Source organism: Netta rufina (genome assembly GCF_964035555.1).
Source record: "Netta rufina genome assembly, chromosome: 3".
Taxonomy (NCBI): Eukaryota; Metazoa; Chordata; class Aves; order Anseriformes; family Anatidae; genus Netta; species Netta rufina.
In genome coordinates this window covers 102,908,075-102,935,036 of record NC_140125.1, presented here as the reverse complement: position 1 = coordinate 102,935,036, position 26,962 = coordinate 102,908,075, and the positions used below count along the sequence as shown (strand labels likewise).

Sequence of the window (26,962 nt, the reverse complement as noted above, 5' to 3'; positions counted from 1 at the left end):
AAAATGCAAAATTATCCTAATTAGTAGAATTCACCAAGCTTTCCTTTTGACAATAATTTTCCAAGTAAATGCAACATTACAATATAAAATTATATAAATTAGATGTTACACTCTGCGTTGTCTGATCATACAGCAGTACTTCCATTTCTCAGCCAATTCAAAACATTTTGAATACATGACATACATCAATCATCAAGTCCAATTCCTGGGTCCACACAGGACCACCCCAAAATCAAAGCATATTTTTGAGAGCAAATGTTTATTGAATTTCAGAGGGCTTGGTGCTGTGACCACTTCCCTAGGGAGCCTGTCTCAGTGCCCGACCACCCTCTTGGTGCAGAACCTTTTTCTGACACCCAGACTGACCCTTCCCTGTCCCGGCTCCATGCCATTCCCTCAGGTCCTGTCACTGTCCCCAGAGAGCAGAGCTCAGTGCCTGCCCCTCCTCTCCCCTCGTGAGGAAGCTGCAGGCCACCATGAGGCCTCCCCTCAACCTCCTCTTCCCTGGGCTAAACAAACCGAGTGGTTTTATTTAGCCTGCAGAAGACAAGGATAAGAGGGAGATATAACTGCAATCTTCCGCTACCAACAGCAGCTTTGTAGCAGCCTGTTTGATGCAGCCTTCTCTTCTCAGACATGCACAGCAAAAGGACAAGAGGCAATGATCACAAGACAAAAGCAGGAATTTTTCAATTGGCCCTAAGGAAAAGGTCTTTTATAATGAGACTGGAGAGCAGGCCTGTCAAAAATGTTGTGGAATTTCCATCCCTGGAGATTTTCAGAAGTCTGCTGGACAAGACCCTCAGCAACCTGACCTGAATTTGAAGTCTGCCCTGTTTTAAGCAGGAGATTGGAATAGATGACCTCCATATCACCTTTTAACCAAAATTATTCTGTAGTACTTTTACTTCTCTTCATGCTGCATTACCTTGTAGAAGTTGAAATTCTAGTTTCCAATATTTTTTATGAGAGTTGTCCTTGAAGGCTACATATTCATATGGGAAGTACACAGACTGAACATACACACCTCATGGGAGTTGTAAGTTTTTCAATATGTTTTAGGGGATGAGCTCTATCCGTAGATCTTGGTCCCAGGGGAAATTGCAAATATTAGGTTTCTGTAACTGCCCAAAAGAACTACGTAATGGATCATGCATCATCATAACGACGTTATTACTCTAAATACTTTGAAAAAAGGCTTGTAAATTAATTTTGGTAAAAACACCAACACTCTGATGACAGTAATGTCAAATGCTTCATTTCAGTATTGAAATAAAAGGTTTTTACTATTCCTAATATGATTATTTTTTTCAGAATATGCAACTCCTGAAAAAAAAATATATGAAGGTTAAATTTCCTCCCTGTTTCAAGAGGAAAACAAATGTGAATAGACAGAATTTCCTGTAAGACAGAAATGCTGTGTTTCCCCCAGCTCTGTAACTGAATATGATTGAGCACTATTCCTCTCAAGAGCTCCAAATATTTTTCAACTACAATGCAAGCAATGTTAATACCATCTTTCCATAAATACTACTGAACTGTGATCTAAGAAATGAGGAATCACTCATGGCCACCCCTGCCTATTAAGGCTTAATGCCTTCCCACAATGGTTTTAATTAAGGTATTGTGAGTGTTCACATTTACAAGCAAAAGGAAACTGTACCTCATGATTTCTTCCCTCTGTTAAAATATGAGGTTTGCATTTGCAGAAGGCATTATGATGTCTTTTTTTACAGAGACCTTACTAAAAAAAAAATAAATATATTTTTTTTTTTCCATGAACCTTTTGGACCTAAAAGCAATAGCTAGTTTACAAATGAGTGTGCAAATGAATGTAAGGTACATGGAAACACCTAAGGATGTCATCCAGCAACGGGACAGAGTATTCTCATCAACATTACCTCAAAAGAAAAGGTAGTATTTGGTCAGAAATTACTTTCAAAACATCTTTTCTCCTGAAATTACCTTTTTCTCCTGGAGGCCCAACCCTGCCTGGACGACCTGGTGCACCTTTTTCCCCCTTTTCTCCAGCTTCCCCTGTCGACAAAAAAGGAAATAAAAAGAAGAATCAAATTAAGCAAGAACTATTTTCAGTTGGTGTCAGTGACGAGTGCCATTGCCCTCACTGAAAATACAAGCTTATTATAGCAAGGGGAAAAAAATAAAAGCAGATGAAACCTGACTCACCAGTTTTGTTTCATGGACTTTTCTGCAACGGAAATAGAAACTGACAAAACCAAAGTCAGTATGTTATCAAACTCTTATGATTCTAGTTCTGTGGATGTTACTCATATCACCAAGCCCCCTCTGAAAACACTACCACAACACAATTTTGTTCAGCAGAAACCTCAGAATCTGGCCTCAACATAGCACATGTTCACGTTCTTTCTGCTGCCATGATCACAAAATAATCTTGAGTTTCTACCAAATGTTGTTCTTTTTCAGCAAAGCATGCTGAAGGACATGTCTGTTTCCAGTGATAATGGCTTAACCATAACCTCAAATTATCAAAAAAAAAAAAAAAAAAAAAAAGTTTATTCCATGTACTTAGTTATTGAGTAAGGATGGATCTATAGGAAGGCATGGCTACATCTGTCATTTGCAGGATAATTTCTGAGCATTAAACCATTAAACAACATTTACTTAATCTGTGTTCTTTCATATACCATACCTTTTAACCTTTGTGGTCTGAACCATAGTGCATTGTATTTATAGTTATGTGGCTCATGGTACATGATACGTATTCAGCATACTTAAAACATAAGTTTCCGTAAGTGTGTCCCTCACTTGTGTCTTTCATTGTATATTTGGAGATGCTTACATTGTTTTGACCCCTACTGTTGTTGTTTGCCAGGGACATAAAATTTAAAATCTCTTAAACAGAAATTTAAAGAATGATTTTAAAAGACACCTTTATTAAAAAGAAGTATGTGAAGGAGGGGAAAGTTCTATGACTTCCACAGAAAATAACATGTAAAAATCTAAAATCCAGAGCTAACACAACAGGCTTAATGCCTCAACTCTGTATTTCTGTAGAGAGTGAGCATTAGCTGCTCTCCAGGAAGCCAAAGTAAGCACCATAGCAGGAAGGGAAATGGTTATCATGTACCCCTCAAGCTCTCCGGCATAGCTGGAAGATGCACTTTAGAGAGGGACCGTGTATAAACAAGCTGAAACATGGCATGTTTCAAATATGCAGCCTCCAGCCCTCTCTCCTTATTGTAGACATAGGTGGCTGTGAGCTGAACTCAGCCCTCCATCTGTTATATTTTCCTTCTTGAGGCTACCAGTAAGCTCCAGCCCATCTTCCCTGCCTTCAGACATGCAAAAAATAGGCCATTCTCTGACCTTAATGAGGACAAACTTCACATAATCCCCAGTGGATAATATTGTTAGTATGAAACAGGCTATTATTTGGCACATTTGGGAACGTCACCTTTTTTTATTACCAGGTAACCAATAGTCTTTGTATGATTGTCTTTCCCCCCTCAGGGCTGGTTATGAGTTCTTTGCTTCCCAAAGATAAATCCTGACAATGACTTTTTCCCTGCTCTCTGGAGGCTCAGAGCAGGCTATTACAGCCTATTGCTTTACATGTTCTTCAGAGTGAAAGCTGTGCATTAGGGATCAATAAAATAGATCACTCTTGCTTCAGGCCATTACACTTGCCTGCATTTATTCCTATAATAAGATGACACTGCATTCCTTACTGTGGATGTTTAAGAAACTTTCCCTGGGAGGAGATTACCACATTACAGTCCCTGCTACAGACCACTTTGCAGGTTTTGTTATCAGCTGTTTTAAGCAGCAAGACCTTGGCTAAAAGTGTCAGCGGCCAGTTCAGCTTTGCAGTGTTTAAGCCCCCATTTTTGCTATATGTACCCTGAGCACTGTGCAGGTGTCATGAACAACAACAACAACAAATCCGTCAAGGAATTAAATATATATATATATATGTATGTATAGTGTATAATTAACTTTTTTTTTTTTTTACCTCTTTATTCCTGAATTAGGAATAACAAACAAACAAATAAATGAACCTCAGGAAAGACACCTCTGCTCCGCTGGTCCCTTTCCAGTCTCCAGTCCCTGTACTGTTCTTTACACCCCATCCTTTCAGTGGAGGAGGAGTCTATGCACTGTGGTTCCTACCCAATGGCTCCAGTTTAGCTTCCTCCACCAGTTGCAGTCCCTTTGCAGCTGTACCTCCTTCTCAGAGTCCTCTCCATCCCTGCCCAGACGAGCTCTTTGTCCCAGCCCTGCTACATGAACGCCCACCTCCTTCCTTAGTGCTCAGCAGCAGCTGAGGCAGGGTGAGCCCAGCAGTGCTCCCCAGTGTTGTGATGCCCCACATCCCCAAAAGAAATCAAGCTCTATTACCAAACCAAGCTGCAGCAGGACCTGAATATCAGGCACAATCCTGACACTATTGCAGACTTCTTGTTCCGTCATCTCTAAGAGCAATCCCTCATGATTCAGACGATAAATCTTACTACTGATGTCAATTTGCCTTCTCATGTGAATTCTTTGGTACAGGATTTGTCTCTGATTCTGTTTGCAGTGTGCCTACCTTGTGTTGTACCATCTACTGTAATAAAAATTGCATGCCAAAGATCAACTCCGTGAGCTATTAAGCATTCCTTGGCTGGGGATAACTTTCCTCCATTACTCATATTCCCTGTGTAAGTAGAAGCATCAAGTGGGGGTGTAAAAACAAAACAAGGTGGCAAAACAAGAAGCTAAGCCTTGAAAGATTTTTATGTGTAATGTTTTTTCTTTACAGTAAGTTCAATCTCATGGACCTAACAAAAGAAACAGGAATTTAGGAAGACTATTAATGAGCAATATAGTGAGGCTTTGCCATCCGTATCTTCTTCACACAAAACGCACTTTTCCTATTATTAATATTGTTGTTTTTTTAAAACACGGATCATTCTGCTGTCTGGATTCTCAGAGCCATGGTATTTTTCCCTCTCACATTTTATCTTTCTCCTTTATAAAGTTGAGGTTTAAAAAAAAAAAAAAGAAATGCATCCCAGACCTAAGCCACTGACCCTCAACTCATTTGTGCCTTTTTTCTATTCTGGGTGTCTCCACTGGCTTTCTTCATCTTCCATTTCTACCTTCATTCTCATCTCATCCCTCTTCCGATAACCTTTTATTCTGTGGGGTCCTAATTGGCTTTGTGTTATTTTCTTTTTTTTCTTTTTTTTTTTTTTTTCCTTCTGGTTTCCAGACTCTGCTCAGTCTCATTCTTTGTGCCCTCTTTCCCCTTTTATCTCCTCCTGCTCTTCTAAAATTTCTACATTTCACTCCCCTACCTTTGGGTACTTTTTCCTGGTGTCTTTTTCATCAACCCCCACTCAGGCTCCACTCTCTACACCATCTCTTCTTGCACCTAACCTTCCCCTTCTACTTTTACCTTTCACACATCTCATGGTCTCCCTCACTTCTTCCATGCATTCCCAGCAGGCTCATTCCTGGTAGTGGGGTAGGGGTTCTTCCATCACTGGGTATCTTGCTCAGCAGAGGAGGAGCTGGGGCAGGTCTAAGAGCTACAACAAGCAAACCCCACATTGTGTGGGAGCCAAAATCTGGGCACATGGCCTCATACAAGCTCAGTTTAAAGGAAACCTTGGCCACTGAAATAGATTAGAGTTGTGCCAGTGGGGGACAGCAGTATCTCATTACCAATTCTCTGAGCCAGTCCCACCAACAGCAGAGCTGGGGCAATGACAGCTTTTCAGAGACTTCACATTAACAGGGGCTGCGTCAGGCCATTTTGTGCTTCGCTAGATTTGTGCATCCATCTCTCTCACTTTCACAATGTCTTCAACTCGTGAAGCGGAGTGAAATCATTAGCGCATAATGGTTTTCAGGCTTCTTTACTGCTCCCTGGCTCAGGTTTGCCTTCTGGCAAAGGACCAAGATTATTATTGCTGTGCTTATGTGTTTAAAAAAAAAAAAGCCACATACAATAGTAATAATGGTCCTCTCATAACAATGGTAATTACGGGTGTTAATTTTGACTGATAACACAAATAGGAAAACTAAGGCAAAGAAGTTACAAAGCCTGACAATGACTGACAATTACTTTGAAATGAAAGATTGTGATGCTCCAGTTCCCAGTGTTGTGGCCTGATCATTTGATGGATCTGTGTAACTTTACACAACATGTATTTACCTTGATTGTGTTGTTCTCTGAGTTACTTAAACAGCACTACCTTATGCCTATCACACTGCAAATATATCAGAGTGGAACAACTTTACTCAAGGCTTAGTCAAACACAGATTTGGATGTAACAGGCAAGTGCTGTTCCTCCCAGCTAGAACATTACCCTCCAGTAGAAATACCATAGCCTCCACAATGTACATTACTGTTATTGACTACAATAATGGGGCTGAGATTTCACACTGTAGTGGATGCTGTTGCTTTAAAATGTTAATTCTTCCCAGATGCTGATTTCTTTACTGAAATTTACTGATCTACTTTAGTACATGTTTTACTATGGAAAGATCAATAATTTATTATGCCATATTTTGGGCAATAGTTTGGGGGCATATTTTGTGAAAATTGTGCTTTTCTCCACAGAAACTATAGAAATGCCAAAAAGACTAACTTTATTTTTTTATTTCTGCTAAAAGGTACTTGGGTATTTAAAATCAATGGAAACTTAGCCCAAAGGAAGACAAGTTTAAGAGTAGAAAATACAAAATACTTCCCTAGTACGTTGCAAAATGGCAATGAAAGCCTCTCCAGGTATAACATACAGCCTGATTTTACAGTATGTTTTTCTGTGTATGTGCACCAGTTGTGTGCATAAACACAGAGAAAACAACTAGGCAGAGTAGCAGAGGAACAAACATTAAAGATCAGAAGCAAGTTTGTGAAATTTTGGCATGCATTCTTTAAACCATGTTGATTTTAACAGACTTAAGTTCATCTTAAGGACCTTAAAACTCCATATATAAGGAGGCTACAAACTGGACAAATAAGAAAGACACCTTCTTTGTCTCTGTAAGAAGCTGTCAGTGCAGTGGTGCAAATTAGCCTGTTAGAAATAATGGATTAGTATTTGAATGATGCAGTAGACTTCCACATTACCTTTGAGGCCTGGGACAAGGATTTGAACAGAGCAGGACTCCTCTGCAATATGTTGAGGATATCCAGACCTTAGCAGTGACAGGAAGGCAAGGCTAATTAGAGTCACCAAGAAAACCAGATCTCTCTTCATAATGAGCACTTACAGGTCACTGACTCCTAAACAAAAGAATGAATAAACAGTTATAAGAATTCCAAAGACTTTCAACAGCTTCTGAACATATGCAGCAGCCTACTACAAATACGATATATTTTTGTATGCCATAACCCACACAGCATGAGAAGGATGTGTACAGGTCCTCCAAGCAGGTTGCATGTCCCACAAACGTATGTAATATATGTAGCAATGCATTCAGCAGTTTGTTTTGGTATTAGACTAAGATAAAGTTCAGAATAAATTTAATTAAGAAGGAGAAGATTAGATAAAGACAAACAAGCGACACTGTTCACTATTTCTCATTGTAGGCAGGAATCTGGAAATGTCAAAGGAGAAGATCTAGTGTACAGGCTTGCATTGCAAGATGTCAGTACTAAGTTGTCACTTAGAAGGAAGGCATAGTGCTCTAAAGAGGCAATTCAGTAGTGATGAGACCAACCTAAAGGCCTGAAATTTCTGTTCCCATCTGCCTGAGCACTGAAATTGTGCCCAGTAAATTGTCTGATACAACAGTCCTCTTGTAACTCAGCAACAGTGGGAGGGAGATAATATTTCACTACATCATGCAATGAAGTTACATCAGAGCCTTCAATAAATCCTGAAAAGGTTCACCCCTGAAACATACCCTCATCTAAGCTTACAAGTGAAATGACTTGCTTGATATTAGGCTGTAAAAAGATCTCTTGAAAACAACAGTACAGAAATGGAATTTTTGTGAAAAGACCATCAAAAGCTGATATTTAGGAGGTCTACAGAAATACCCTTTGACAAAAGTGTTATTTATGTACTTATGATGTTTTTCCAGTCCTTCTTTCACCAAGGTTTTGTACTACACAAACAAGCTAGAAGTTGTATCAGGGTTTCAAGACAAAGTCTACATGGATCAGTTTTTATAGCCCTGACAGAGCTGTGGACATTTTTCATCCAGAACAAGATTGGCCTGTATTACTTTCCACTTCCTTATTTCCTTCAAATAGTAGGGTTAGATAAGGGTAGGGGTAGGAACAGTACACAGGACTTTACATCTCAGCATGCTGGGATCTAGGAGGGTGGATCTGTTATTTTGGGGGTGGCCTGAAGGAATAAATGCCCTTCAGCAGCAACAGGAGAATAAGGAGCTTCAGGGTGAGAGGGAGCTGTTGAAGCAAATACCAAAACAAATAATGGAGAAAGAGGAAGGCAAGCTGCCCTCCATGTGCAGCAAAATACAGTTTTGCCCATTCTATTTCTTGTTCTGATTTTAAATTCCACCATCCCCTCTATAATGTTTCCTGGATGTCTCAGCAGCAAGGCTAAGTAAATCAATTTAGAGCTGGGGGAATAAGTTAGTCCTCTGAATTGCTGTCCATTTTGTGTTTCCATTATCCTCTAGGAGATAACGCAACTGGACCACAGCAAGGGAGTCAGCTGGGAACAGATTTCATCTTCCTCCTCACAAGGAGAAGGCATAGCATGAATTACAGTAGAGTACACTGTGAGCCCCTTGTAACCCAAGTCTCTTCACCAGTTTTCCCTCTAAAAGACAGCAAGGTACAAAAGGAGGTTCAGGCTTGAAAAAGGCAGGTTGTATGCTCAGACTTGGGAAGAGGTCGTGGATCAAGAGACCCAGGAGAAGGTGCCCCCTCACAAAAAAAAAAGATTCCACTAAGCTGCAGTGTAATGATTTTAGTTTTTAGGCCGCTGCTTCAGTTTTACATTAGCTTTCAGTCTAGTAGATTACAAAACAGGCAATCTTACAAAAGACGTATTTTTTACACTCACAACATTCCTGCCAGACTTCTAAATACTAATGCCATTTATAAAAGTCTCTTCTCATAGCTTAAGGTGTAGGCTCTGGAGGAATAACACACACATATGCAGATGTTTACAGTATTTTTTTCCCTTCAAGAGTGCTCAGCTCCCAAAATTTTGCTTATGCTGCCATAAGTAAAATGACTGCAGCTCATGCATACATGTCTGAATCAGCTTTAAAATACCTAGCTCAGGTATTGCTAGGAGCACACAAACCCACAGAAGCACAAACCTCAGCATGGGCTGCTCGAATATTTAGGCCACATTAAGTTTTGTCACAACTGCAGCAATATCACTCATGGCTTCCCAAGACCACAATCAAAATTGGATTTTTCTACCCCAATGATGAGGAACCAGAGCTGAAGGAGAAGGTATGTAATAGAGATGGACCTGAGAAACCAAATAGCAGAAGGGAGGAAAAACAGAAATAAAGGTAATGGAAATATCAATATTGGATACAAAGCTTATAGTGCCATGGAGAAGAAGCAACCAGCCCAGCTCTCCATGGCTCTGACAGACAAAACCAGCAGGAAAATATTTGCTGTGCTGCTGTTCTCTGCTGTCACAGAGGTTGCCTTCTTTGCCCATGCACAGAGCCAGCCCTGACTGCCAGAAACCAGGTCAGGCCACCGGCCACGTCACCTGATGGCTCTTTGCTAAGGTTATGCAAACCACTGCCCACATTGTATCACTGTGATAGCACTCTTCTCCCACATGCCTTCACGTGCATGTTGAATTACTTCAAATACACTAGGTTTGAATCCAGCCACGTTTCCCCAAGAGGAGATCCCAACACACTGGTAGAAGGCACTACATCTTAGTGAACTTGGCAGGTTAGAGGGGCTCACAATATCCACAGTAGGTAGTCCTGGCTCTATTTGACAGGTCCATGTTTCCCAAGACAGCAAGTGAAAGAGAGAGAGACAAAAAAATAGCCAAGAGGAAATGTTAAGAAAGGTAGAGTTGGTAGAATAGACTCCTTCCAACACCTTAACTTGTGTTTATCAGCAGAAGCCAACTTTGAGGGATGGGGAATGGGACCATCCTGGACCAATAACTGGAAGGGACCTTCAAAGATCATCAAGTCCCATTTGCCTGACCTCTTCATGGCTAACTTTAACTTTTTATATTTAGAGACCAGAACTGCACACAATAATCAAGTTGAGGCAACACCAATGTTAAATATAGTGGGAGAACCATCTCTTGTGACCAGTTGTCTACACTGCATTTAACACAACCCAAAATACAGTTTGTCCTCTTGGCTGCTAGGGCGCACTGCTGGCTCCCAGTGAGCCTGCTGTCAACCAGCACCCCAAGGTCCCTTTCTACTGAGCTGGGTGTTTCTCTAGATCTTCCCTTCATGTCTTGTAGGGCTAGACTGAGTGAGGACTTTGGCATTTGAATATCAGTGCTAGAAGACTTTAAAGCAAGGGGAGCCGTGCAATAACAGGCTTTGCAATGCCAAGTTAGGGACCACCACTCCTTACAGGGGAAGGCAGGGAGTTGTCACTGCCTCAGCCAGCCAGGAGTACTGGCAGCAACTCAGGCCTAGAATTTCCTTTCCAACACCTGAACATAGATATTTATCAGCAGGGGCCACCTTTGAGGGTGGGGAATGGGACTATCCTGTACCATAACCATATTGCAGAAACAGAGGACATGAGCCCTGCCTCAGCCCACAGCCCAAGAGCATGGCTGGTGGCCAGCCTGCAGGACATCCCACCTTTTCCTTGAAGCTGGGGCATTTCAGAAGCCAGAAGATCAGACAAAGGCTTTCACACCAAGCAATTCAGGTACTCAGCTGAAAGCCTGAAAAACTGGGCAGTTTCAGCACAAGCATCCAGCAGCCGGGTGATAAGGATTCTTGACAGATGAATGGGAGAGGGGAATGAAACTGCCTGAGATAGAAGGAATTGAAATTAGGAGGGTGCTCCAGTCTCTGCATCAGTGGATATAAAAGCAGCACCACCTCAGCCAGTTACATTTTATGGGGCTTCAAACGTAACCAGACTACAACTGAAAGATCAAAGCTTCAGGGTATGTTAAATATTCATCTGCCTTTGCAAACTCCTACACAGCTCAGGCATGAGACAGGCATCAAGCAGCAGAGAACTGGCATGGCTGCTTGGTGGCTCTGCTCAGCAGCCAAAAATGAAGGATTTTCTCATCACATGAAACATCCCATTCACCATCCCCTGCTGCTGCTGCAGAGTTTACAAACCCCAGAGACACCAGGGATGCACCTCACGCTTCCTCACGATAGTCTGACTCTCCAACTCGCACAGAAAATGGACTGTCACAGCACAACCTTGAGGGAACCATTTCAGAAAATAGCTCCTTGGTTTTGGGGCAGGCCACAATACCCAGGCCCCATGTGAACACTCAGGATATTACCTTGGTCTGAAAAGAGTCAGTAGCATAGGAAATCTCTGAAGAGGCTGCAGATTAAACACTTTTATAGAGTCGGCAGCTGCAGTAAAGGGACAAATTAGTACTAGAAATCAAATCAGAAACACTGTGGATAACACTTTTTCCACCTTTTCTTTTCCTGCTTTAAGAAGAAACCTTCTCTTCCGCAGCTAAAATGGCCTTACGTGATTGAAGTAAAAGTTTGATCTCTGTGTATGTACTATAGGAGTACCTTTCATTTTAAAGTCCTAGAAAATTCCTTGTCTTTCTACATTGTCTTCGAGTCCTTTCAGACCCAGACTCATAAAGCCATTTGGAAAATTAAAGCCCACTGAAAGTAGTCCTCAGAAAAGGGTACCAGTGTGTTTTTCAAACACCATCTCAATCCTTGCTTTGGGGATTTCTTCAGCATTAGAATAACCAATATCAGGAAGAAACCCAGCACTTGTAGAAGTATGAACGCTTTCACACTCTTTATCATTGAATGGTTTGGGTTGGAAGGGACTTCAAAGATCACCCAGTTCCAACACCCCTGCCATGGACAGGGATACCTCCCACCAGACCAGGTTGCTCAAAGCCCCATCCAGCCTGACCTTGAACACTCCCAGGGATGGGGCACCCACAATTTCTCTATGCATGGGTTGAGTCAAATTTACAGAATCTATAATGGTGCTCATTAAATCAGAGCAAGTGGAAAGCTTTGAAAAAAAGAGGAGGAGGAGGAACAGGAAGCATTTACATGATTTTCCATTAAAAAAAGTTAGCCACACACCTTTAAGAACAATAATTTCATAACAACTTTGGAGACATGGCAGCTTTGGGGAATCTGCCTGGGTTACTGAGAGATGAGATTTATGGAACAAGATTTCAAGTTCTTTCAAATCCTTGAGAGAGCATTGGGGAACACCTGAGGCAGAGCACACCAGAGGCTTGCAAGAAACAATGCTGGAGCCAACCAGGACACCTGGCACTGGGTACTCCTTGAACCACCCTGTTGTGGATGGAAGGTGGATGGAAGGCTTCGACACCACTTCAGCAAGGAAATGGCTGAAGTGTGAGGACCCTGCAAGTGCCAGCAGCTGCTCTACAAGGGGTCTTACTGACCTGGGTTAGTTTGGACCTAGAAGCAGCAACACAGGTGTTCTGCCTAGCTGAATCTAAGTCACTGAAAAATGCAGCAGGAAAATGATGCTCACTGGCATTAATGCTCAGCTGGTCAAGAACAAAAGAGACTATAGCCCTCTATAATCCTACATAATTCTTCTTTGAGGTTATGATTTTAATTCTTCTTTGAGTTGCTTTTAATTTACTGACTTATTTTCTCTCGTTATAGAAAATAGAATTTAAAAATCATAATTATGCTCTGTTCTCAGAGATCTGAACTCCAGGGATCTGAGCTGAGTTTTCTGCATCCTGAGTTGACTATATATCCTGCTACAGACAGACATGCAGATCTGCAGAGGCAGCCTGTAGCTGGAAGTAATACAACCACATTTGAGGGATGATTTTGAGTCAGTGCTACAGTTTGACAGCTTTCAGCAGTTTTCACTCCTCTGACTTCTCAAGTCCATTTCACCCACCTCCCGGACCTATCTGGCAGCCTGTGCATCCTCAAACACATGAGTAGGCATGCCCACAAAGTGATGCCATCAAGATGTCAGGCTGTGACACAGACCTCGCATTGTTTCAGACACTCTGAACAAATAAAACACAGATTAAAAAATAAATAAGTTACCTGCCAGGATTACGAAGGTAACACCAGAGGCAGGTTTTGGGGAGAAACAGGAGGCAGCAGAACTGACAAGCCTCCAGCCACATGCATGCAGGCTGCTACTTTCCAGCACATAGCCTGAAGGCTATGGATCACCCCCTGGAGAGGATGTCTTTCACACTGGAGATGAAACATGTGCCACTGACCTTTTCTTTCTCCATTACAGCCTTGCTGATAACCCTAACCTACGGATGTTTTGCGTAGCAATGTTCCTACTTTATCTAAGTGTTCTCTCATTTGTCCTCCCAGCTCCTCCATGCATTACCTTGGGTAATCAAGGGTTCACTCTTTAGCCAAAATACGAAATCAGAATCAGTGGTAATGTTGTTTAAATGCTAAAATGATCATCCACTGTTTAACTTAAAAGCCCTGCAATGCTGCAAAGTGTTGATTTAAAGGTTAAAGCAATGAGCTTGCAAGAAGAAAAAATATCTAAATGTTAATGCTGTGGGATTGTGGAAACAGGGATCATAACTGCCGTGGTTACAAATTCTCTGTGAAACCTATGGAGCATGGAGTGGCATAAAGCAGTAACACATTTCAGGTTCTGATGATGCTGAAGAACAGCAAGGTTTGCTGCAGAGGACAAAAGAGTGAGTCTAAGCTAACGAGAAGCTAACATTACCTAAAAGTCTAACTGATGGGAAGTCATCGGTTACTCCCTAAAGTGCACTTAATTCTGGCTCAATAGAGCTATTTCCTCAGCCAGTGTTTGTGAGGTGTAAGGGACTATTAGTTCTGACTGTACCATGTAGGTGCCCTTGTCACATGTAGGAATAGTTGCCCCACTTTTCATTGAGAATAATGTTTTTTTAAAAGTTGTGAGACAAATTTGTTCCTGATGTAGTTCTGCTGAAGTCAACGAGTTTATGGCAGAATTGACTTACCATCATCTGTGCTGAAAATACAAAATCAGGGCTTCAGCAAGGGTGAGAGAGACTGGTGCCAGAAGGAAGAAAGTACCTTTTCAAAACCTACAAGTAGAGGGAGATGGGACCCACATGACTTCTTACCCTGAGTGTCAAAGTTCTCACAACAGCTGTGTTGTGTGTTGGATAGTAGCAAGTCATATTCATGTAGAATTTTCTGTGTGAAGCATTTGTCAGAAATAACTAGAAATGCTAAACAAAAATGTCTCCCATAAGGTTTTAATTAAAAGTCCCCATTATACGATCATCTCTCTGCAATAGACTTACTTGCATATATAATTAGCAGAAATAGTTTGTGATTTTGGGTGTCATGCTTGAAATATGTCAGACCAAATTATCAGTATTCCTAATCACCCCCACATCCAAAATATCAGGTTCAAATATAGGTGTCAGTACTTTTAAGAACCCATGCCTAAACTGTCTCAGTTCAGTCCCACTCCTTTCAAGAATCCACAAGAAAACCTGATGCTATCTCTACACACATTACTGTAGGAACTAAAACACCGAGGAGTCACTGAGAATCACTGAATAATCTAGAAAACACTGCAGGAAACATTCCCTTACATAAATGAATACATATTATTTACATATGCATTTTGCATCACATATCTGAAGCTTTAGGGCATCTCTTTTCAACACTCCACATCCACAGAAGCATAGGACTGGCTGCACATGTTTGTATATTTGTGCAATATTTAAGTATTTAATGCCTGTTCAACCAATTTACCCTTTCCAAGATGTCCTAGCCCTCCAGGTGCCTCGACGTTTTTCAGGTGGGCTTGACCATTGACTTCCTGAAGGCACTGGATGGGCTCACAAGGCAAACTTTAGCTGAGAAGGGTGGTCCCGCATCCCCAGCTAAATTCTCTGAGGTGCAGGGACCAGGCAGAAAGACCCCTCAACCTCCCCAACACATCAACAGCAGTGTGTGCCTTTTCCACAGCAGAAAAACCACTCAAGTACTGGTCCAAAAAGTGAGAAATGGCAGCTGTGGAACAGCCTTAACCAAAAAGGATTAAAGTCCACAGCTCCAGCTCCTCAGGAGAGTAATGCTCACACTGGATGGATGCTACAAGTAAAATTAGGGTACACTTGGGCACACCAGATTAAAAGATGAAAGGCAAGCAGGGAAGAAGCCTGCCTGAAGGCAACTCAAGCCTAGCAGTAGGACACTAGGCTTAAAAATAAAGGAAAATGAGTCTATTGTGAGACATAAAGCAGTGAAGGAAGAACACTCATGTATTGATAGTATTGACACAGGATTAGAAATGTCTACGTAGAGGACAAATTCTAATTAAAGTACATAATAATGAGACTATAGGAAAAGTAAAGAAGAGACATAGGATGATTCTCCTACTAGCAGGAGGAATACAAGGCACAAGTGAAGAGCGTGGGAGACCTAACCTGAGGTGAATGGCAGAGAAAGGAAAGAGATGGCACCATCCCAGAGCACTCATGGATTGGAGAAAGATTTGCTTTCTGTTCCTTCAACAGAGTAGAAGCAGCTTTAGCCCCCATTTTCTCATGCATTAGATATCATATCAGCTCAACATAAAGGAGGTTCTAGGGTCATGGAAAGCCATTTGACTGCTGCTCAGTTTTTCTGAACGTCACAAGTGCAGCATCTCAGAAAAGTGAGCTACGAGACAGAACACCCCTGGCATTAAGGTATGATCATTTATCAGGGCAGCTTTGCTTCGATCCAGATTTCAACCTTGGAGAAATTACAGGCAGACCCTTGAGTGGGATTCAGTCATTCTGGTTTAGATTGTAGGTCTGAGAAAAATCACCCTGAGCTGCTTATATAATCAAGTCAGAGAAAGGCACCTATCTATGACAATTCATTTCTTCCTAAAATAGGTTAGATAATTGCCTCTCTAGAGGCATGCATTCATTTCCCAGCCTCATAGGTATGTAAAGTTAGGTGAGCGGAGTCCCACTGTCACCATTAGCTAAGCCCATCTACATGAGGAGTAACAGCAGTCTGGCTCCCCTGCTGCAGTCACACATTACCCTCCCCTTCTTCATACTGTCACCAACAGCCATCTGATCCCATGTTGAGCTAGCACAGCATGCTAAGCCAGCAGAAAGCTATTCCTCTTTCTGTAATGTTATTTTTCAGTTGATTTAGTTGCTTGGCTCCCAGTGAGGGTAAAACGGCTATCCACTCCCGTGAAGAATGTTGCCAGCCAGGGAAAGAAACACCCTTGGCAGGAGTTGAGGTAGCCTTCAGTGTGTTATAAAACTGTGCCCTCACGTGCCAGAGGCATAGAGAAAACAGAAGGATACGTAACTGAAAGTAGTAATGGGACTAAATTCACTGGAACATGGAAAAAAAAGGAATATAATTAAGGAGTGGGAATATTTTAAAAGTGATGAAACATATGGCAAAATACCAGGCTGCAGTGGAAACTAATATCTAGCGAAAGATACAGAGCTTAGGAGATACAAGATGAGACATTTTGCAGTAGCATGCAAGCCACTAAGAGTCATGGAAGTGATCCAGGAGTATTATCCTCAAATGACAGGGACATGCTTCTCAGAAAGATATTCTCATCATCACTAAACACAATGGCACATAAGTATACATGATCAAAATCTTGCATTTGAATTGGGGCAGTGTCAATGCAATATCAATATATCCATATAGAAATAGCAATAGAAGCAGAACAGTGGCGGAAAAACAAACAAGGTCATATGGATCTGATGTAATTTCATAAAAGCATATGCAAAGATGTGATTACTGTAGATGACTACATATTAACAAAGTTCTCAGAAGATAAAACATTCTTACAAGAGGATGCTACAGCAGATTTGGCCATTCATTCTGTATCATTGGCAGCAGTCAAGATCCTACTTAGAAGACATATCAAATGGTAGCCAGCTGAAAGAAGATCTTCAGTGAAGTATTTTCCAGAGCAGCTTTTATACCACAGCACACACATTTGGAGTCCTTTGCTATGTACAATGCACTGGCCTAAAAGACTTAAACAATTAAGAAAAAATACAAGTGGTTGCATGCAGTTTGAAGTGCTTTTAACAATCCATTCTCATTTTGAGAAAGAAATTTTAATTCAGAAAGAAGCAGACAAACTGTAGAACAATTTGCAAACAAGGCCACTTAAACTGGAGGTGTTACTTCCCTTATCCGTATGCCAAGATTTTTCTGCTGCCAGAAGATTCCTGAGGATGACAAATCCCTTTTGGATTTTTTTTTCGTTAATTTCCTTTAATCTAACCAACTGCCCTGAGTGATTCCTTTATTTTAATTATATATGTATATATATATAATTATACATGGAAGAATATATATATATATATATTATATATATATGGAAGAATATAACAAGCCACTTTAAGTAACTGCTGGCATCTCCACCTACTTTGGTGCTCAGCAAATTTATAGAATCATTAAGATTGGGGAAGTCCTCCAAGACAATTCAAAATCTCCAACAACAGCCACAGATGCATCTTCACACAGCCAGAACATGACCAGAGGCAATTTCTATATCTAGAGCCCCGGTAGCGCGCCGTGATCGTATAGTGGTTAGTACTCTGCGTTGTGGCCGCAGCAACCTCGGTTCGAATCCGAGTCACGGCATCACCCCGGCGGTACCACGGCACACGGGCTCTGAATTTTTAGGAAAGCTCTGCAGGAGGATCTGGATAGGCTGCACCAATGGGATGAGGTCAACTGCATGAAGTTCAACAAGGCCAAGTGCTGGGTCCTGCACCTGGGGCGCAATAACCCCAAGCAGAGCTACAGGCTGGGAGAGGAATGATTGGAGAGCTGCCAGGCAGAGAAGGACCTGGGAGCAATGGTTGATAGTCGGCTGAATATGAGCCAGCAGTGTGCTCAGGTGGCCAAGAAGGCCAACAGCATCCTGGCTTGTATCAGGAACAGTGTGACCAGCAGGGCTAGGGAGGTGATCGTCCCCCTGTACTCGGCTCTGGTGAGGCCGCACCTCGAGTACTGTGTTCAGTTTTGGGCCCCTCGCTACAAGAAGGACATCGAGGTGCTTGAGCGGGTGCAGAGAAGGGCGACGAAGCTGGTGAGGGGCCTGGAGAACAAGTCCTACGAGGAGCGGCTGAGGGAGCTGGGCTTGTTCAGCCTGGAGAAGAGGAGGCTCAGGGGCGACCTTATCGCTCTCTATAGGTACCTCAAGGGAGGCTGTAGCAAAGGTGGGGGTTGGCCTGTTCTCCCACGTGCCTGGTGACAGGACGAGGGGGAATGGGCTTAAGTTGAGCCAGGGGAGTTTTAGGTTAGATGTTAGGAAGAACTTCTTCACTGAAAGGGTTGTGAGGCATTGGAACAGGCTGCCCAGGGAAGTGGTGGAGTCACCATCCCTGGAAGTCTTCAAAAGACGTTTAGATGTAGAGCTTAGGGATATGGTTTAGTGGGGACTGCTAGCGTTAGGTCAGAGGTTGGACTCGATGATCTTGAGGTCTCTTCCAACCTAGAAATTCTGTGATTCTATGATTCTGTAATTTGCACACGTTAAGAAGCTGCACATCAGCTATGATCACTTGAACTTTCAGATGCCTCAGCATGTATGTGCTTAGTATTTAGAGGATACTTACAAGAGAAGAAAGTAATGCTACAGCTCTGATTCTGCAGCTAACAGCTAAAGAAAAGGCTTCAGAGGTGTTAAGTGTTAAAAACTTCATTAACCTTGTTCTGGCTGAAATCCCAGCACCTGCCAGTTGACATAAGCAAAGGAAAGATAAACAACAACAAAATGTTATTTAGTACTGCCAAAAAAGGATGCAGGAATCAACTGAACATATCATAAACTCCATGTACACAACACTAATTGTGACATTTAACATCATTACTCCTAAAGTCAAGGAAGAAAGTGAATGCAATCACATGTGAACTCAGTCTAAATGGACAAATACATGCTTAAAAAGAGAGTTGCTTAGAAGACTATAAAGAAAGTTATTACCAGAGCCATTAAAGTACCTGAGAGACTCTGGCATTAAGTGCCACCAGATTCATTTTACAGGCCAGAAGGTATTGACCTACTGAGTCCTAACAATAATCCATGTCGCTTAGTGCTATATTCAGATGTCTCTTAAATACCTGCAGGGATAGGGACTCAATCACTTTCCTGGGCAACCTGTTCCAATGCTTAACCACACTCTCCATGAATAAGCTCTTCCTTATGTCCAGTCTAAACCTCCTCTGAAGCAACTTGAGATAATTTCATTGCATCCACACTTAAAATCAGAAAAACAAAGACGTATACCTGGAACCTAAGCACAGCTATGGACATCTTAATTTTTCAACGCCCCCTCCACAAAGAGCAGCCAAGAACTGAAGTAGTTAATCTTTCCATTCTCCACCCTTTACCTTCATTCTTCATACCAAAAATAAAAAATACACCTACTTAACTCAACACTGGTGACACTTACCACTGAATCCGCATCTGTGGCCTCTTCCTAAGTTCAACCAAATCACACCAAACCTCATTCTCCAAACTATTCTATCATAAGAGGATGCACCCATGGTTCTGTCAGGTTAGTGACAAGGGCACTGTTCTAGCAGATACAGGATGGGCACTGAAGCAGTGGAATGAACTGGATGCAGATCCTCACTCCCCAGGTAAGTGCTCCTGGCCAGTAGATTACACAGAAGCTGGCTGGTAGCACTCAGCTTTTCAAGAACTATTTTCAGTTTCTGAAGTCTCTGTGCCAAAATGACAACAGGCCACACACTTTCAAAAGGTTTCAGCTGTAGAGCACTTCAGCACATAAACACTTTGGGTTCTTGGGCTGCAGCCAGGTGCCTCACTTGTAGCTTTGGAAATAGTTTGTCCATGCCCACATTTCACTCAGGTGGTTTCTTCCTACACTGAATAAAGCAATGTAATAATACCTCAAACTTCTCACCATCTGCCTTTCTACTCTGTTCTGGCCTCTAGAATGTCATCATAGAATGGCCTGGGTTGGAAGGGACCTCAGGGATCATCTAGTTCCAACCCCCCTGCCATGGGCAGGGACGCCACCCACTAGATCAGGTTGCTCAGGGCCTCATCCAACCTGGTCTTAAACACCTGCAGGGATGGGACATCCACAGCTTCTCTGGGCAGCCTGTTCCAGTGCCGCATTATCCTGAGTGGAAAAAGTTCCTTCTAACCTCTAATTTTAAGACCATTCACCCTTGTCCTATCATTATCTAGCCAAGTAAAGAGTCTTTCTTCATCTTTTTTTTTTTTTTTTTATAAGACACCTTGAAGTATTGAAAGGCTGCAATGAGGTCACCCCGGAGCCTTCTATTCTTTAGGCTGAACAGCCCCTGCTCTTTTAGCCTGTCTTTGTAGAAGAGATGCTCCAGCCCCTTGATCATCTTTGTGGCCTTCCTCTGGACCCACTCTAACAGCTCCACATCATTCTTGTGCTGGGGACTCCAGAACTGGATGCAGCGCTCCCAAGTGGGACCTCACCATGGCAGAGCAGAGGACAATCACCTCCCTCAAGGTGATGCCTTACAGACATCCTAACTGGTTTCCTGATGCAGTTTGGAGGAAGCATCATCCAAACAGTCACAACAGATAAGGATCCTTAGATCCTAATAAACAAGTAAGAGACTGGCCCAGCAATGAAGAACTCAAGCAGCTTCAGTTCTCTTCTTGCCTACAGACATCTTAAGCACCTAAGGGCATATCATCCAGGCCAAGATTTGTTTGAACAGGCATTTAGACAGTTGAGACAACACCTTGTTGGATTTTAAGAACCATCACTTCCAAAAGCCTTGGGCTCCTAGGAGGTTGTTTTCCTCTCGACTCCTTCACAGTTTACCTCGCTCCCAAAATCCCGTCATACTGTGTACTTGCAGCTTGCAGTTCCAAATTACATAAAATGGAACACTTCTGGCACAAAAGTTGGCAGAAACACCAACAAAGTCTCATAAGCATTTTTAAATGTTTTCTCCCTTGTATGGGCGGAGAAGCATTTTTAAATGTTTTCTCCATTGTGTGGAAGGAAACAACAGAAGGGTTTTGAGCCTCCTGCTGACACACCTAACCCTCCCGACATGTCACACTTTCAAGTCCTACAGCAAACTGTGTGGTATGGGACTCACATGCAAACTAGAGCAAAGTATTCAAGCTTTAAACTAGCTGTCAATTATCTACTAGCAATCAGAGAGGCTTTTCCTACATCTTACTCCTTACTGGCCTCTTTCACTGGAGTGTACTTCCCAAAATACAGCACAGTGCTGCTTGCATCAAGGGAAATCGCAGCAGAGTCCCTGGGCACAGGCCTTACGGGAAGCATGGTTCAGCCGGGAAGTCCAGCCAGTAGTGAAATGCAGTGCAAAGCACAAACTACAGTTCCCAGGAGACACTGTGAGTATATTTTTGGCTAAACTCTTCTGGTTTTCAGCCAAAATACTTTGACAAAAGAACTAAACTACCCTGGAAAGCTGACACTTCTCCCAAAAAAAGCTGCTTTGTCAAGAGCCTTTCTACTTCAAAATTATTCTCAATCAAGATTTTTTGGGCAGCCCTAAAGCTGACTAAATGGAGCTTTTGAAATAGAGTAAAATCATTCAAAAGTAATCAGAGAAACAGCACTCATCATCGTGATGCACAATTTATAAGTTATTGTGCAATTCTCCACTGATTGTAAGAATACACCATGTTTAAAATGCCATTTTGACAATGAATTTGTCACATATTCTGTCCTGTATTAATTTCATTTTAACAAATGCTTTCAATAATTTTGTGAAAGAGTCCTAACAATCTTAAGAAGAACAGTCAGCTTGGAAATGTTCCTTATATACAATATCTACATACCTTATTTATGTTGCAACAATCAGTAGAACCAGTAAAAAGCATTAAGGGTATGTCTAACAAGTTGTCACAGACAAAGACATCTTAACATCATTCTCATGAGTGAAAACTTTAAATCACTGTTTGTTTCATATTTTTCAGTCCCTATAATGCCTTAAAATATCATGATCCTGCCTTAAATGATCATATAAATATGAAATGTCCAAAAGTGTGAGATCTCATTTTCAAAAACAGAAACATAGGACAAGAGTTTCCTAATGCATCTCTAAAATCTTTCACTACCCAAATATAAAAGCTGTAGTATTTCCAGCCAAGAGTCTCTGTTTCACTGTATGGCAAGTGAAGCTGTATATTTCAGTTTTCCAAAGTCACTTGATTTTGTCAGAAAAGAATCCCTGTCCTGAATTCCTCTATTTGAGCACACGTATGTATGCACAGAGGTCAGAATGGAAACTCTTAATTCCTTTTATGAATCCTAATTTTTCATATCCCATGACTGAAAAGCAGGCATATGGCCTTCTGGTTACTGAACTATGGCTTACTCTCTTTGTCCAGCTCATTTAGATCATCTTTACATTCTGTCTTTACACATCCTTAATTTTCATTAGACAGTCCTGTATACTACTGCTACCAACCTGATTTGGTTTTAACTGAGTTTACTCTTAATTACCCACTGGTGTAATTCTATCCTTTACTGGATCCACTGTCATCTGCTTCACTTCTGCAATGTCAGTCTTTATTCTCTGTCTTCCAGACGTATTAAAAGCTCACTTTGTAAAGTAGAAAATAGCCAGCCACTTAGCAATAAAAGTGGAAGGATGGAGAAAAGTACTGAGCACTTCCAAAATTAAACTGAGATGTCTGTCATGTATTACCAGGAATCAGAACCCCTTAATAAACTGCATTAACTTTCCATTGCATGAGAAATTAAAATACCACTTCATCCTTTGTTGCTCAAAGAAAGGAATGAGCTCCTTCAACGGCATTTGAATGTTTCATAGACAAATCTCACACTGACCAGGAATTCTGTGATCTAACCCACATGGGTGCCTCAGACAGAAAGGTCCCACTTCATCCGCTAGAACAGAGCAAGCTGTTACTCCCCTTACCTTCCCCTGCTATGCAGCCATTGCCAATCATATTTTGCTGCTTACAAGACACCCCCCTAACAAACATCTAAGCTTTTTTCCTCTGCATTTCTAGAGAGCAAAAGCACAAAAGCCTCTTACCTTACGATTGCTGAGAAAATGGGAACTGCAGAACACTCTGTGCCTGCAGGGACACTGCACAGATGAACCTCATTGCTGCTGTTTACAGAAGTCTGACAGTTTTTAATTTGAAAAGAGGTTGTCTTTTGCTTTTCGACAGTTCAACAAATCAGACAACACAGTTGCAAGTGTTATCTGTAAACAGCTTCCTGTTTGAAATAGATCAGCTGTCCTGTAGGACAATAATTAGGAAAGAAGTGTGGGAAAGCTGAAGAGGTCCATGATGTAAGCTTTTTATTTTGGGAATGTACTTTTTTGGGAATGCACTCTTACTCTCCCCTCCTCCTCTCCAGCAGAGAACCCCTTTTTAACCATTTAGATCTATTCAGCTCTACGTTATGCATGCAACTGCCCTAGGACAGCACTTCCCTTGCTTTACTTCATTTCTAACAACTGATGTGACAACACAGGGAGTGCAGCAGTGAATATGACCGAGTTATGTGAATAATTAACACACTTTCCCTAGTGAAACTCACCCCACTCCTGCTGTTAGCTGTAAGATTCTTGACTTACTGAGTGGAAACATGCAAGTATTTCAGAGCTGAGTCTCAATTCTCCAAAACAATGCTGTTGTCCACATGACAGGCTTAAAGATTTATTTTTTTAATACACCTTTGACATCACCATGTCAGCGAGAAAGAAAAAAAGATAAAGAAATATTTCAGTATCTTTTCACCCTCCTAAAATGTGAAAAGAATCACCAAAAAGCTTTTGGACTGTGGGACAAGAGAAAGCTGTGATAGGAGCACATGCTCACTTCAGTGACCTTCTGATTTGCTCTCGTAGAGGTGTATGTCCTCTCCATCAAGGATTTCATGCTGTGGTGGGGGTTGCAATGTCCTTTGATAGACTTTTCCCCCTCTGCTCATGTCTGGCAGAGAGGAGTGCATCCCCTCTTCTCAGGGAGAGGGGATGCACTCCTCTCCTGGCCCTGGGGCATGTAACCTCCTTCCACACACCACAGCCCCCACTTGAGGCTTCACCACCCCACACCTGAGCGGTTTTACATGCGAGGGATGGGTGCTGTTGGCAGAGCTATCCCCCTCTTCTGGGGGAGGGAATTTGTTCAGCCAGCACATCCCCACCTCTGAGCAGGCTGTGGCAAAACAGGCAGTAAGGGGAAAAAAAGACAAAAACCTGGTACCACAGATACCACAGCAGTGTAGAGGTAGCAGTGCCTCACATTCAGAAACCACTTTTACAAGGGCTGAACCTCTCCTACACCACCCTCTTTTCAAGCCGGGCTGGATCCTGGCTGTCTCTCCTCCATCAGCTTCTGTGTTTCAACGCCCACCAGATGGTCACAAGAAGTTCAGAACTGATGCTCACTTTCAGATTACATCAGTAAGGACAAAAATGTAAAACGTAACAGGGTAAGCACCCCACAACTCTAACTTGAAAGCTGTTTTCTGCATACAAGCTGCATTAGTTCAGAGGGAGCAGAAGGCAATTAGCAGGATCGGGCCCTCACAGCACTCTGTTGGCAGCAACTTGCTACAAGAAACGTTTGATGTAAAGAATGCAGCCAAGTGACTGCAGTCCAAGCCTTTGAAGATCATATTACGATGGCAAAGGCAACGTCCATTTACATACATATCTGCTCTCCCTATATAAACAGGCAAATAACTTTGAGGCCAGAGCTGGAATTCAAGGGAGAAAAAGCCATTTCAGGGAAAGTAGAAAAGGTAGTGTTAAACACCAGGCAAACAGAAGTGAAGAAAAATAAATCTAAGTTTCCAGAGTTCAAAAGGGAAGGCCAAACACAACAGATATGATAGAACTGTTTTCCCTAGACAAGGAGAAAATAAGTCTATGGCTTTGTTTCACCTCTGAAGAAAAGGGCGTACTCCTCTTACAGCTGGACACGAGCAACCTTCCTTCACCCACCCAGACAGCAGACCCGAGGCTGTACAGCCACGCTAGCACATCGTTGGAACCAGACTATGGGCAACCCAGGGCACTAAGACAGACTACACTGGAGCAGCTCAAAAATTCACCTCCCCAGCTTCACCACCTAGCCCTGTCCCCAACCGAATTACTGTAGGGCAGCTGTTCAACCCCACCAGGTCACAGTCGGTAGCTATTCAGCTAATGCTTTTCCTTATGTTAATATGCCAGTCTGCAAGCTGTAGCAGTTCAAGAAATGGTTCTTAAGTCTTTCAGTCACCCTTGCTAATGCAGCAGGACAACTTTCAGAGGCTAGGGTATACAAGAAGACAGACCTAAGTTGGCTATCATGATTGACCCACAACCAGACATCCACCCAGCCTTTAAGCTCAGGGTAAATACCAACTATGCAGAAGAGTTGGATTGAAATAGTTAAAAAAAGCACAAATCAAAATCAAATTGATTATTGAAAGGTGATTTTTTTTTTTTTTAAAGGGAAACATTTTCAGAGCCTTCAGGCAAATTCTTTTACTCTTTCCAGAGTCAACTGGCATTCAGTCTGTAAGAGGATTAAATGTAATGCTCATTTTAAAAATACTGTTTAAAATACTATTTAAAGATACTGTTTTGAAAAGATGACAGAGCCCTAAAATTCTCCCCTCAGTTTGACAAGTCACCCAATGGTGTCAAAGGATCACGGAACGGTTGGAAGGGTCCTCTGGAAGTCATCCGGTCCAACCCCTTCTCAAGCAGGGCAAACAACAATCTGGATCAGATTTTCTTAAGGGATGAAAACTGCCAATACCCAAACTTTCATAAGTCATAATGTGAACTCAGTTGCTGGAGTTCAGCTTACTACAGGTTGCATCACAAATACTGCTCCACTTCTTCAAAGCCAGGGCTGCCTTGCTAACCAGCCCTTGGTAAGCATCCCAGGGCAAACTCCTGAAAAAGGCAAGGAGATGCAGCAGATCTACGACTTCGTGACGGCAAACTGAGTGCATTCCCTCCTTCGTTCCTGTGACAATCAAAAAACATAGCCCCTTCACTCTGGCTTCACCTAACAATAAACTGTTTAGGCAAAAAAAAAAATAGGAAACTGTTTTATTAAGTATCAAAACACATCTGGGGGAAAAAGGAACGTGTAGTGCTGCCTGCCCCTGTGAAGATCCCCATACATACCTCATCCCATTAATGCAGCCCCAGAGGGTGAACATCACCACTTCAGTTTGATGGACAAGGCAACAGAAGAAACTCTCCTTACCACCTTTTCTGTACAACACATTCGATGTGTAGTGGGAAAGTTCATCATGGAAACAGCAATGCAAGTTTTAAGTTCTTTTACTGCAGCGTAAAAACTAGCCTTCAACTTCTTTAGTGTTGCTGCACCAACATTTTTTGCATAAAGTTTCTGAGCAGCATTCTCTGCAGCAGTAGTAAGTGTGAACTGTGTTTTCTGTTATTTCTCATCTCTAAATTTGGTAAAATCTCTTAAATGCCTGGCTCCACTTCTATCTTTGCTGTTCCCGGGGCAAATCAAAACTGAATCAGACTCATCAGCACAAGATCATGAAAACCATGGTGCTGCCCATTAGCTATTAACCATTTAGCAACATTTAACAGCAGAAACTAATTGACAAGGTTAAGAATTATTTTCCTGAGAAATGGCAAGAAGGAATAGCAGTAAACCTGTGGGTAGAGGAGGAGATACCTAAACTTGCAAGCTGTAACAAAACCAACAAAAACTTTCTCCTGTTGATCACAATAAGATCAAATACATGTAATTCCTGCAGGGAACAGAGCACTAGTACAAAGAGATGCTGCAGTGTCGCCTCTTTCTCTTGCTCTCAGT

At 42.0% G+C, this 26,962-nt stretch overlaps 1 protein-coding gene across 1 annotated transcript in view; it reads right to left on the bottom strand.

The window, feature by feature from the left end:
* COLEC11 (collectin subfamily member 11) overlaps nt 1-23,302 on the bottom strand; it is a gene marked incomplete at its 3' end in the record, with an annotated part of 36,457 nt that extends 13,155 nt beyond the window's left edge. The window contains exons 1-3 of the mRNA XM_084283496.1: nt 23,185-23,302; nt 7,106-7,261; nt 1,966-2,037 (exon numbers count right to left, since the gene is read on the bottom strand). Of these exons, the coding sequence (XP_084139622.1) occupies nt 1,966-2,037; nt 7,106-7,235 (202 nt within the window). The 5' untranslated portion in view covers nt 7,236-7,261; nt 23,185-23,302. The remainder of the gene's footprint in view (nt 1-1,965; nt 2,038-7,105; nt 7,262-23,184) is intronic.
* Between the last annotated feature and the right edge of the window lie 3,660 nt (nt 23,303-26,962).